At 41.0% G+C, this 12,810-nt stretch overlaps 1 protein-coding gene and 1 long non-coding RNA gene across 3 annotated transcripts in view; both read left to right on the top strand.

Annotated features, from left to right (window-relative positions):
• Positions 1-4,404: 4,404 nt before the first annotated feature.
• UBA2 (ubiquitin like modifier activating enzyme 2) overlaps positions 4,405-12,810 on the top strand; it is a 31,181-nt gene continuing 22,775 nt past the window's right edge. For both annotated transcript variants that reach the window (XM_040253122.1, XM_040253123.1), the window contains exons 1-6: positions 4,405-4,622; positions 6,527-6,610; positions 7,618-7,688; positions 8,892-8,956; positions 10,490-10,590; positions 12,084-12,205. In XM_040253122.1, the coding sequence (XP_040109056.1) occupies positions 4,485-4,622; positions 6,527-6,610; positions 7,618-7,688; positions 8,892-8,956; positions 10,490-10,590; positions 12,084-12,205 (581 nt within the window). In that variant the 5' untranslated portion in view covers positions 4,405-4,484. The remainder of the gene's footprint in view (positions 4,623-6,526; positions 6,611-7,617; positions 7,689-8,891; positions 8,957-10,489; positions 10,591-12,083; positions 12,206-12,810) is intronic.
• Positions 4,903-6,283, top strand: LOC120872629. The gene is made up of 2 exons (XR_005723296.1): positions 4,903-6,019; positions 6,060-6,283. It is a non-coding gene; the product is annotated as an uncharacterized LOC120872629 (long non-coding RNA).

The raw sequence follows: 12,810 nt of genomic DNA, 5'->3' as shown, positions 1-12,810 counted from the left end.
GGGCTTAGTTGCTCCATGGCAACTATGATATGGATCTTCCCGGATCAGGGATTGAACCCATGTCTCCTGCATTGGCAGGTGGGTTTTTTTTTTTTTACCACTGAGCCACCAGGGAAGTCCTGTAGAGAGAGGTTTTGATTCCTCCTCTCTGTCATGTTGGAGAAGCCATCACCAGTTCCCTTGCGGCACTTCTGTTGTGGGCAGATAATTTCTCAGACTTCAAACCACTCACTCCAACTAGAGCAGAAAACAGACTGCTCATATCAGGTACATCAGACTGCAGGTACATCACTTTGGATTTATTTAAGTGGCCAGAGAGTACCCTCCTTTGATGAGAGAATGGGGTATAATTGTTGCTTTAAACTGTTGATAACAGCCATTTTCAGATATGAATTAGGTGTCATGTTTCTTTTAGGTGGAGACAATTTGTGCTTCCAACCAAATGCGTTCTTGACTCTAGTTATACATGTTTGTATCAGATCTTATCTAAATAGAGTACAGATTGCAGAGGCATCCCCATCATCCAATAGAAATAATGTTTGTAACATAATTGTTAAGGAAGCAAGACATGAGAAAACAAGTCCGGTGTGAACCCACTTAAATGCTGTGTAAAAGATCTAGATCTGAAAACAGAAATACCAGCAAGGCCCTGAGGAGTAAGATTAGGTGTGCAGTTTTGCAGGCAGGAGAGAAGCAAAGGAAGGTGAGCCTCCTGTTCAGGATGTCTGTTTATGAGAGGCAGGCCAATGGTAGGGAAGGGACGTCAGCAGCGTACTGTGCAAGGGTGTGCCCCCTGCCCCTTGACCAACCCAAGCCATGGTTGGGTTCCCTGGCCCTTCCTTTGCCTTATGGTTCAGAACCACAGCCTGAGTGCTCCTCATAGACCAAGCTTGGTGGGTGCTTGGTGAACCAATCAACTGATGAAAAGGACCAGAGAAGTCAAAAGGAATTTTCTTCTGTTTTCCTTTGTCAACCAACAAAACAAAGAAGAAAAGAGTATATTTGGCATCATAAGAATTGCAATTTGGGGCTTCAATCATGGTCCAGTGGTTAAGAATCTGCCTTGCAATACAAGGGACACCTGTTTGACCCCTGGACCAGGAAGATCCCACACACTTCAGAGCAAGGAAGCCCATGTGCCACAACTCCTGAGCCCACATTCTGCAACTCCTGAAGTCCACACACACCCTAGAGCCTACGCCCTCCCACAAGAGAAGCCAGCACAATGCGAAGCCCATGCACCACAAGAGAAGCTTCCACTCACCGCAACTAGAGAAAGCCCATGTGCGGCAATAAAGACCCAGTGCAGCCCCCCCAAATAAATAAATCAATAAATCTTAAAGAAGTTACAGTTCAGAAGACATAGATTTGAGTATAATGGAAAGAGTGTTCCAGAGAAGAGAATCAGGGGCTTATGAAGACAAATGCCATGAAGCTGTACTCTGACACAAGAAAGGAAATAGTTGTCCTTTAGGGATGATGGTCACGAGTTGTTTTAGGGTAAGGGTCTGATATAGATGGGCTTTCATGAGTTATATTTGGGTAAGGGAAGTAAGCATTGAGTTTCTGGCAGATGTTTGGAATGCCTTCATTAGGACAGTGAGTGGTCAGAAGGTCAGACTTCACTGTCGTGCTGTGCTTAGTCACTCAGTGGTGTCTGATTCTCTGTGACCCCATGGACTGTAGCCTGCCAGGCTCCTCTGTCCATGCAGATTTTCCAGGCAAGAATACTGGAGTGGGTTGCCATTTCCTTCTCCAGGGGATCTTCCCAACCCAGGGATTGAGCCTAAGTCTCCCACACTGCAGGAGGAGTCTTTACTGTCCGAGCCACCAGGGGAAGCCCTTGGGGTCCAGAAGATATAGACACTACAGACAGATAAGGGGGTCTTACGGAAGCCTTCTCACGGTAACTTCCCTGGTGGCTCAGATGGTAAAGCGTCTGTCTACAATGCAGGAGACCTGGGTTGGGAAGTTCCCTGGAGAAGGAAATGGCAACCCACTCCCGTACTCTTGCCTAGAAAATCCCATGGACGGAGGAGCCTGGTGTCCATGGGCGTCACAAAAAGTCAGACACGACTGAGCAACTTCACTTCTTCACAGAAGCCTTGCATAAGTTACATTTATCAGTGGCCTTCCAGCTCCATTTTAGAGAGCTCTCTTAGGAAAATCGAGTCATTATTGCTTTTATACCATCTTTTCCTTTTTTCTTCTAATAATTGTTTTCCGATTTTAAAGTTCACATTTTCTTTGAGGAGCGTGAGCATCTGGGAAATATAGGAAAGTTTAGAGAAGAAATAAAAATTGTCCACAATTCCAGCATACATAAGTACACAAAAATACTAACCATGGTTATTTTCTTGCCATTTGAGAAACCTTTTTAATAAAATTTAATCTTTTATATACTCTGTAATTGAAACTGAGTCTCCCCCCCTCCTGAAACCAAGTTCCCTTACTGAGTTTATGATAAATCTCTCCACAGCTTTATTCCCTTTCTTAACCTCCTCTGATCTCAGTCTGATGCTAACTGAACACTAATCAACCAGAGTCAGATGACTAAAATTGCTGTTGTTGATAACCTCATTAATGTAGTAAACTTGGTATTACAGATGTCATTGTTAAGGTGCAAACTCAAGTTGTTTCTCCAGAGGAAGGTGAGCTAACAGATCCCAGAGGCATGGACCACGTGGCCAGAGAATTGTAAACCAGAGACATATCCTAACTCCCCAAACTACTATTTAAAAATGTCACAAGATGATGATTAATCTCTTTGTTCTTCCCCTTAAAAAAATCCCCTAACTCAAAGACCAAGTTGAAGGGACCTAAGGTTGCCTCCCACTTCCTTGCTTGACACCCTGCAATAAGTCTTTCAGTTCAGTTCAGTCGTGTCCTATTCTTTGTGACCCCATGAATCCAGCACGCCAGGCCTCCCTGTCCATCACCAACTCCCAGAGTTTACCCAAACTCATGTCCATCGAGTCAGTGATGCCATCCAGCCATCTCATCCTCTGTCGTCCCCTTCTTTTGGCTCCATCCCTTCATTCTTTCTGGAGTTATTTCTCTGCTGATCTCCAGTAGCATATTGGGCACCTACCGACCTAGGGGAGTTCCTCTTTCAGTATCCTATCATTTTGCCTTTTCATACTGTTCATGGGGTTCTCAAGGCAAGAATACTGAAGTGGTTTGCCATTCCCTTCTCCAGTGGACCACATTCTGTCAAACCTCTCCACCATGACCTGCCCGTCTTGGGTGGCCCCACACGGCATGGTTTAGTTTCATTGAGTTAGACAAGGCTGTGGTCCGTGTGATCAGACTGACTAGCTTTCTGTGATTATGGTTTCAGTGTGTCTGCCCTCTGATGCCCTCTTGCAACGCCTACCGTCTTAGTTGGGTTTCTGTTACCTTGGACGTGGGGTATCTCTTCACAGCTGTTCCAGCAAAGCGCAGCCGCTGCTCTTTACCTTGGACGAGGGGTATCTCCTCACAGCTGCCCCTCCTGACCTTGAACATGGAGTAGCTCCTCTCAGCCATCGCGCAGCCTCCGTTCCTCGGGCGTGGGGTGGCTCATCTACAAATTCCCACTGTCAGAGTTTGGCTTTTTTCGCTTGGGGCATAAGAGGCCTTTACTCCATTACACATATGGTGCAAAGTATTTTTCAAAAAAAGAAACGTGTGCATCCAGCTCTTTATGTTATACAGCAGCTTCCCACTATTTCACACATGGTGGTGTGTATATGTCAATACTACTTTCTCAATTCATCCCACCCTCCCCTTCACCTGCTGAGTCCACAAGTCCATTCTGTACATCTGCCTCTCTATTCCCATTTAATTATTTTTTTAACCAGTGATAACTGCCATTGGATAAATTCCTCGAATTGAAAAGAATGAATCAAAAGCTTTGCACAATTTTAGGGTTTTTTATATCAAATTGCCACAATACTCTAGAAAGCTTTGCCTTAGTATACCTGCAGTGTGTGGGCGTGCCTAACACACTGTTTTTGCCATTCAATGGGTGAAAAGCCTTTGAAAACTATTTTGCATGTCTTTGATGAAATTTCGATATTGATCATATTGCCCATTGTCTTCGTGAGTGCTCCTTCACATCCATTGCCTGTATTTTTTGTGTGACATTCATTTTCTTGTTAATTTGTAAGAGCTCTTTACATAGAGGGACATCAGTTTTCTAACCTGTTAGAAGTTTTGGTTGGGAGTTCCAAATCCCAGGCCAAACACCATCCTTAGGCCGAAGACCCGGCCGTGCGCGTCGCTGAGAAACACTGCTACCGGAGGTGTGAAGCCCTTCGCTCACAGCCCAGCCCTGTCTAGGGCCGGCGGACTGGCCACACCCTCGGGCTCCGCCCACTCGGCGCCGATAGGTGGCCGACGTGCGCAGGAACGGAAGCGGGGCCGCCCCTCCCCCACCTGCTTCCGGCCGCGGCTCACTTCTCCCGCCTCCGCCTCCGCCAGCGGCTCGTGGTCGTCCCGCCATGGCACTGTCGCGGGGGCTGCCCCGGGAACTGGCTGAGGCCGTGGCCGGGGGCCGGGTCCTGGTGGTGGGGGCGGGCGGCATCGGCTGCGAGCTCCTCAAAAACCTCGTGCTCACCGGCTTCTCCCACATCGACCTGGTGAGGGCCAGGCGTGCGCGCGGGCTGAATGGCGGGCCGTGGAGCCGCGGTCGGGGGGCTTGGGGCCCGGAGGTCGGGACTGGAGCTGAGAGCACGGGGCCAGACCTAGAGGCCCCAGGGTCGTGGCTGTCCACGGAGAGGGAGCTCTTCCACAACGACGGGGCGGGCCTTGCCGCACGCCGGGCCCGCTCCGCATGCTGGGGCGGAGGGCCCGGGTCTTCCGGGCGTCCTGCGGTGGGCCTCACCCCCCCACCCCGCCCGCGCCCCGCCAATTTTTGGCGGCTCTGGGGTGTGGAGGAGCCCTCGTGCTTTCGCTTCAGAGCGGTACCCAGTTTGAACGGGAGGCAGGAGATGGTTGTTTCGAGTCCCTTGAGGATGTTGCGAGTGTTCAATTCAAAGTCCCTCTTAATATCCAGAGCAGAGTATGGCGCGGTAATAACAATCAGTACCTACTGAGCGCTTGTCCCGAGTCCGACTCTGTCCTGAGATTTTTACTCGCCTTAACGTATTTAATCGTCACTGCTATCATAGGCTTTGTAAGCGCTGTTTTCATCCCATTTTATTTTTAACAAATAAGAGGAAAAGTGAGATGCAGTTTGGTAACTTACTTTGGGTCGCCAGGCAACTGGTAGGACTCCTTTGGGGCTTGCAGTCCTCTCTTCTGGGTACAGACAATCTGCGTGACAATCATTTTTATCACCATAGATTATTTCGTTAAAGGTATTGGTTAGGATTTTAACTTTTGCGTTGGTGTGCAGTGGCGAGAATCTACTGCAATTTTGAGTCAGATTATTTCTGTTACGTAAACTTAAGAGGTTTGGAGTTGTAACCTAAAATTTGGTTGTGAGTTTATAGCGTTTTAAGGTGTAGTGGAAACATGGAATTAGAGATGACCGACTGGACTAATAAATGAGTGACTGGAGGGAAAAGCATTTATGCATTTTCCTTTGGTTTTTATAGGGTTCATCTTCCCATTCAGTTTTGTATCGCAAATCCCAAAAATGAATGTGGCATAGCTGATAATTACTGATACTCCTTTAAAAGGTTCATTTTGTCATAGACAGTGAGTTGGGGCACCTGAGAAATAAATGTTGATTTTTTTATTTGGTTTGGTTTTTGTAGTAATTTAGAAAGCACGAATAAAAAAAATGTTATGTCATTATATGTACTGGTAATTTTCACAAATTATAGCCAAAACCATGGATGTTATACAGAACATTTGATTACCTTTCATGTAAGTTTATTGAAGTGGAATGAAAGTGGTTTTAGTTATAATTATTTTTTCTTCCCTTGTATTTAACGTTTAAACAGCAATTAGGTAAGACTTAAGACACTTAACCTTGTGTAGAAGGTTCCATCCACAGGCCTCAGGTAATAATTGTAAAAATTGTGGATGGGTAAGGACTTTTGAATTAAAGAACGTGCTAAAAATTCAAGGTAAGGACTTTTGAATTAAAGAACGTGCTAAAAATTCAATAAATCTGTCAAGTATTTAAGAAAAAGAAGGCACAGTTTATTATATTGGATTTGAAAGAGTAATTGATTAATAGAGAAGTGATGGAAATTGAAAAAAAGAAAAAAGGAAAAAAATTTTAATGCGTTTTCAACATGATTATGTGCCATCTAAGGAATTTCCTAACATATTTGCCAGGATGATTAAACAAGCAAATGAAGAAAAGAATCAGTTTTTTGAGGGGAGGGAGGACGTTATCTTTGAAATTAAACCTTGTTTTTTTAAATATGTATTAAATTACTTTATCAATTTAACACTTTGGTATTAAGAGCCTTTTCTCCACTAATGTAGCAGATACCAAAAGTTTTGGGTTATGGATGCAGAGAATAGTGATATTTATTGCTCAAACATACCAGAAAATTGGTGATTTATCTGGTCTATGTATTTGTAGATTGATCTGGATACTATTGATGTCAGCAACCTCAACAGGCAGTTTTTGTTTCAAAAGAAACATGTTGGAAGATCAAAGGCCCAGGTAATTGTATTTCTCATATGGTTTCTATTTATCTGTTCATTATTATTTCTGCCCTTGGGGGATCTTCTATTTATGGCATTAGATTAACTTGGGGTTTCTAGTAGGAGGGAGAATATGGGGGAAGCTGTCTCTTTTTCACCTGAGGGATTATGAAGAATAGAAAGATCTGTCTAGTAAAGGACTGAAGGCTGTGCTCTCCTTTTTTTGTCTGCAGAGAAGATAAGTGCTTTTCCTGACCCTGTAAATGGGTCCCCTTCTTGCTTAAATTTCGGAGTGTTTACTTAGAGTGAGCCTTGTGTTCTACATTCCCCAGAGGTTGGCTTCTCCTGTATTTTGGGCAGGTGAAGCTACAGCTTAGGCCATTGTTCACCTTAAAGAAGACAGCGTCCCCTGAGTTCTTGCCATTCTGACCTTTCTTTAGTTCCTTGAATGTTCCATCTTGATTCAAGGTTTTGAAATACCTTTTGCCTTTGCTTTTTTCTCAGCCTTTTGGGTGAACTTTCACTCTTCTCCCCTTTTCATTTTTCTCATTTTCTCTAGGAGTTCTTTCCTAAATCTCTAAATCAGATCTTCCTTTCATTACAATCTCTGCTTTTTCTGTGTATCATTATCATACTTTGTAGGTTACATTTATCTAGATGGTTATTTGATATATGTCACTGTCACTCACCAAGTGCCATATACAGATTCTGATGCACGGAAGATACTTAGTGAATAGTCGTTGAATGGGTGAATGATACTTGGTTAAAGCATTTGACACTTCTGCTGAAGCTGGCCGTTCGCGTACAAGTGTGTATGAGAGGAGGCAGCTGTCCTGTTAGTTTATAAATAGGTGTATATAGCTTAATCTTGTTGAAATTTTCCTGTTACATTTTTGTATTTTATTTTTAATGTAAATATTATATAAGGTGAAGTATCAGTTGTCTGCCATAAATAGGTTTTGTATATAATTAGAATTGTTATAGTAATTTAGTACATTAGTAATTTAGTGTTGTTTGTTTTTCCAGGTTGCCAAAGAGAGTGTACTGCAGTTTTACCCGAAAGCTAATATCATAGCCTACCATGACAGCATCATGAAGTATGCTCTGATTATTATGTCACAGAATTGCATTTGCTGTGAATTTTTAATTAAACCTTCAAAGTATATTTTTATTAGCTAAATATATGAACTCAAAGTCATTCTGCTTTCTAAGTTTTTCTGGAATAATGAAAATGCAGTAGGTTATGCCCACATGAGTTAAGTGGCATTCTTTTAGCAGTATATTTGTATACACATATGTATATATTCATACACAGACACATATGGTTTGAATGATTTAGATAAGAAGTGAGATACTTTAATACTTTCAATAAATCGTAAATAAGTTATGAAAACTTAAAAGGAACTTATACTCCTGTTTTAAATACATAATTCTATGAAAAATCATTATATGTGATGATTCAGACCTTTCTAAATATATTACTCATTCTGGTCAACTTCAGCTACAGCCTTTCTCAGTTTAAAAGGTTCCTTCCACAAATAATTTGTTTATTAGGGCTGTGGGGATTGTGATGGGGCAGTAATTCTGATGGTACATAAGTATTCTCTGATCTCAGTAGAGATAGGATAAATATATAATTTTGGAGGTGTTGGGGCAAAGGAACCCTGTGTCTAAAATATCCTTTATCTGTAGTTGTTGTCCGGCTAACAAGTATAAATAACAATGATTTCTTGTTTGAGGCCTGGAATTAAAGAAAGTCTTATGCTTTCTCAGAGAATTTATGTCTCCAGGTTCCTTTTAATTCTCTGGATGTTTGCTCTACATGCTTGCTGATAGCCCTACAACCTTCTTACCCTGTGTTGCTTTCCCAGTGCTTCTAAAAGCAGGGACCCTAGGGGCCTGAACCCTGCTGATCTTGACCATGTGAGGTGAAGCCACAGGCTAGGCAGATCCTGGGAATGTATTCTTTATATGTTCCCAGGCACTTGCTGCCCCAGGAAGGCCTGGTGGGACTCATAAGTTGTGCCAGTTTGGGTTTTCTGCTCAGTGCCCAAGGTAACTGGCCAAAAAGGATGTGTAGTTATTTGCAGGGATTAAGGGGAAATAATTTCTTTTAGATCTGTTGATGGTATTTGGGAATGGTCAGACCTATATATATATATTTGGTAGAGACCCCTAATACCAGTTAGTTTTGCACTGTTATTAGTTTAATGTGCTTTTTAGTACCCTGTTTTATTCTGTAAAGCTCATGTATAAGGCCAGTTGTTTTGGTGACTTTTTTTTGTTGTTTTACTTTGTAGCCCTGACTATAATGTGGAATTTTTTCGACAATTTATATTGGTTATGAATGCTTTAGATAACAGAGGTGAGATTATTTTTAATAATTTTAAGTATTTCCTTTCTTCCGTAACAAGGTTGTTTATTCAATTAGTGTTAATTAAAATATTTCCTTACAAGTTAGATCTTAAAAGAGCTAAAGGGAAGTAAGATCAGGTTTAAAGATTGCCATTTGATTGTAATTTTAACTGGAACTGCTGTGAAACAGGGGAAGCTAAAATTATTAAAGAGGATGACTGCGTATGTCGTGTGCATGTTTATTTGTTGCACATTATCCCAGCACTTAAACACGGTGACTTCCTTTGTTTATGTGGAGATCTAAGAAATACCAGGGTCCAGATATTACCCAAGGCCAATTAAATCAGACTCTGTAAGTGGGACCTAATGATCATATTTTTTTTCGTAGTTTCCCAGGTGATCTAAAGGGCAATTAGGGCTAAAAACCACTGTTTTGAGAGTAAGGCAACAGGATGCCAAAGTTATAGAAGTCATGACTCTTGAATTAGTTTCGGTATATCTGGTGCTGTGAGATACCAGACTGGATCCTATTGCATGTACACATTTTAGACCATTTAAACTTGTACAAGTTGGTGATATTTCATATATCAAATACTGTATAGCCAGTTATTGTTAACAGATCTGTGTGTCTGAAATGTGGAATGAAAATACTTGGTCCTTTTCGACGGACTTCCACATGTAAAAGTACATCTGTCAAGTGAGTTTGTAACAATTTCAGGTCAGAAGTATCAAAAGAAAAGACATACAAAGTAGCATAAGAAAGAGGCAGGATAACTCTTTTAACCAGACTCATCTTTTTTCCCTTTATCTTGTTTTCTTACCCCCCGCCCCCATCTTAAACTGCCTTAATAGTTCCAAGTTGATATTCCATATTCTCCATTCATTTCCATGTATTGTCTGATAATTTTAGTAGAATAAGAGAAAGTTAAGGGCTTGCAAAACATTGAAACAATGTTTTAGCCAAGTTTAATAAAAGATAGCCACAGTAGTTGGAGAAGGCAATGGCACCCCACTCCAGTACTCTTGCCTGGAAAATCCCATGGGCGGAGGAGCCTGGTAGGCTACAGTCCATGGGGTCGCAAAGAGTCGGACATGACTGAGCGACTTCACTTTCATGCATTGGAGGAGGAAATGGCAACCCACTCCAGTGTTCTTGCCTGGAGAATCCCAGGGACGGGGGAGCCTGGTGGGCTGCCGTCTATGGGGTCGCACAGAGTCGGACATGACTGAAACGACTTAGCAGCAGCAGCAGCCGCCACAGCAGTAGAAGAGGAAGATGGCACTTTGGAATTCAAAAGTAGTATACAGGGGTGCTTCTCATATAGTAAATTTGTAATATGAATTTCTTATGTTAGAAATTTTACTGTTGCATGTCTCTTAAATGTCTATAATAGTTGTATTATTCTGGTCATAGTTGTAAGAGAATTGTACATGAAATAAAAACAATAGAGAATGGTTCGGGTAAATTTCATTCTGATTACAGGTAACTACGTAACCTTTTTTTTTTCCTATGAACTCCTGTTAACTAGTATTTTTCTTCCAGCTGCCCGAAACCATGTTAATAGAATGTGTCTAGCAGCTGATGTCCCTCTTATTGAGAGTGGAACTGCTGGTTATCTTGGGCAAGTAACCACTATCAAAAAGGTAAAGAACATCTTTTTGTTTGTTTGTTTTTGCTCCCCAAATATTTTTATTTGGGACCTTAAGGAGGGAAGAAGTAAACTTTGGCTATGTATTACATGGGTTTGTCAGCCTCCAGAATGTAAGGATTTTTTTGTGCTCCTCTAAAACTTAGGATGCTGTGAAGGTACGAAAGAGTACAGGCAAAGATCTTATGTATTAAAATCCTTGCATGTATTAAAATGTAGCTTGTGTATTAAAATCCTTGGGTTGGCAAGCATAAGAGACTACATGACATGTTGATGTATGCTAAACCAGCTTCTAAAAAGTTAGTTTTGGCTGGAGTCCAGATTTATAGTCTGGAGTACTTTGAAAAAATTTTTTGGTCTATTTGTGAAGTATTTCAAGTATTTAGATAAAACTAAAGAGTAAGAACAAGTACCTGTATGTTCATAACTCAGTTTTCTATAATCTTAATATTGTTATTCATTTTCTGCTCAAATCTTTTTTTCTCTTAATTCTTTTAAGAAATTAAACAGATACATTGCAAGAATCATTTGCAGGTCTTGAAACTAAAAGAAATTATATACTCTACTTGAAGTTTGATACTTTTGTCTGTTCTTTGGCAGTTTATCCATACCGAAAATTGTGGCTCTGCTTCAGTGGTTTTTAGTGTTTAGTATTACTCTTTGGGAGCTTAATTCATATCATTTTACAAAAACTTGTAAATATTAATTTATGAGGGATAGACTGCTTGCTGTATGGCTGGCCCCAAGAAAGCATGTTGGAAGGACACCAGAAATGGCATTATGGAGAAAACCCTGGATCTGCTGCAATTTTTATTAAAATGGTATTTGCAGGTTTGGGGTCTTTAATCATTATTAGAAAGATATTGCTCATTACCGTGATCCACTACTGAGACGCTACTATGTATTAAGACTGAGAGAACTACCAGAATGAGGAATATTCATTTGAAGTTTTGAAAAATTATCACAGGTGTTGTAGACTTCATTCAGAGATTCCTTCCAGTGTAAATTTAAACATAACCCTTTAGCAATGAAATGAAGAGTATTTGGTTTAGCAATACCTAAGATTTTTTTCCATGTATCTGGTTAGCTCTAGAAATTAAATGCTTTAAATTCACTTAATCTTTAGGAGCTTATAAGGGAAAGCTATAAATAATATTTAAATAATAGAGTTTTACAACTTTGGAAGATAACTGGTTGGAAAGCTGTTACTTGTCTTTCCAGTAGTTTACTCTATTCACTATGATCAAGGTAAACTTGTGTTTTCTCCTCACTGGGCCAGGAATCAAGAGTCTTGGCTTAGCCTTAGCTGTGACTGGTAGATTCAGTTAGGTTTTATGTTAGAGTTTCTTGTCTGTAAAGTAAGGATTTGAGGAGTCACTAATATTTTAAAATTTTCCTGATAGTTGGAATGTAAATGAAAGAGTGAATTACAGTATTGAGAAACCATTGTCATGGGTTAAATGTTTTTCTCACATCTTTACTTTGCAGGGTGTGACCGAGTGTTATGAATGTCATCCCAAACCAACCCAGAGAACTTTTCCTGGCTGTACAATTCGTAACACACCTTCAGAACCTATTCATTGCATTGTCTGGGCGAAATATTTGTTCAAGTAAGAGTATATATATTTCTGGGCATATTTTTAGTACTGGTGATGGACAGTGGGGTTATTTATTTAAATACCATGGAGAAATTGTACTTAACGATGATGGAGCTTTTCTGACTGGAAATAGGCATATAACTAAATGAGCACAAGTCTTTGTATTTGAAAACACTAAAACATAGAAGTAACTCATTGGTTAAATAAGAAATAATGGAAGTTGAAAATAGTTTGTAATAATACTGAAAATACTACATGTGGAACTTGTATGTGGTAGTTGAAAGAAGTTAACAGGCTTACACAGATGAAGAGTGGTGAACATTAATTGGCAAAGGATCCAACTTATGTTGGAAAAAGAACAACATAAAGTCAAAAAAATTAGGATGTAATTGAGATAAGAGTGAAAAATAAATTGGCAAGTTTGATCGTAAAAAGGAAAGAGGGGGACTTCTCTGGTGGTCCAGTGATTGAGAGTCCACCTGCCAATGCAGGGGACACGCGTTCAATCCCTGGTCCAGAAATACTCTACATGCCATGGAGCAGCTAAGCCTGTGCACCACAAGTGCTGAAGCCCGAGCAGCCAAGTGCCTGTGCTCTGCAGCAAGAGAAGCCACCAC

This window comes from Oryx dammah, unplaced genomic scaffold, assembly GCF_014754425.2.
Source record: "Oryx dammah isolate SB20612 unplaced genomic scaffold, SCBI_Odam_1.1 HiC_scaffold_13, whole genome shotgun sequence".
NCBI classification, from domain to species: domain Eukaryota; kingdom Metazoa; phylum Chordata; class Mammalia; order Artiodactyla; family Bovidae; genus Oryx; species Oryx dammah.
The sequence above is the reverse complement of the archived record's forward strand: the minus strand, read 5'-3'. Positions and strand labels throughout refer to the sequence as shown.